The sequence below is a fragment of the Terrapene carolina genome, unplaced genomic scaffold, assembly GCF_002925995.2.
Source record: "Terrapene carolina triunguis isolate 2854851 unplaced genomic scaffold, T_m_triunguis-2.0 Scaffold33097, whole genome shotgun sequence".
Lineage (NCBI taxonomy): Eukaryota > Metazoa > Chordata > Testudines > Emydidae > Terrapene > Terrapene triunguis.
The window spans coordinates 3,097-3,553 of record NW_020697448.1 but is presented as its reverse complement, the minus strand read 5'-3'; the positions used below and the strand labels follow the sequence as shown (position 1 = coordinate 3,553).

Genomic DNA, 457 nt, shown 5'->3' with positions numbered 1-457 from the left:
GGGGGGGGGGGGGGGGGGGCACACGTCAGTGGGGGCAGCAACAGGGACACCTCCCCTCCCCTAGCCGGGAGAGAACCCAGGCGTCCCGGCTGCCCCCAGCCCCCCCCCCCCCCCTCCCCCCCCCCCCCCCCCGCCCCCCCGCGGCCCGCCCCCCCCCCCCCCCCTCCCCTCCCCGAGCCGGGAGAGAACCCAGGCGTCCGGGCTGCCCCCAGCCCCCGCTGCGAGGGGCACTCACCCAGGGCGTTGAAGCCGCGGCACTGGCGAACGGGGTCTCCATGTTTGATGTCCTGGCGCCGGACACGCCTGGCGAGGGGGGGGTGGAGGGAGACACAGCGTCAGCTCCCTACTAGCTGCACCCGCCCCAGGCTGCACCTGTCGCCCCCTCTGCCCCCCCCCGCTCGAAGCCCCCGCCCCCCGGGGCGCGGGACCCAGGCGTCCGGGCGGCTCACCTGGCGGG

General features: G+C 79.2%; 1 protein-coding gene across 1 annotated transcript in view; it reads right to left on the bottom strand.

The window, feature by feature from the left end:
• The window catches only part of LOC112122873 (semaphorin-3F-like), a gene marked incomplete at its 5' end in the record, with an annotated part of 4,505 nt that overhangs the window by 1,039 nt on the left and 3,009 nt on the right, over positions 1 to 457 (bottom strand). Inside the window, one exon of the mRNA XM_029914188.1 lies at positions 236 to 303. Within this exon, the coding sequence (XP_029770048.1) occupies positions 236 to 303 (68 nt within the window). The remainder of the gene's footprint in view (positions 1 to 235; positions 304 to 457) is intronic.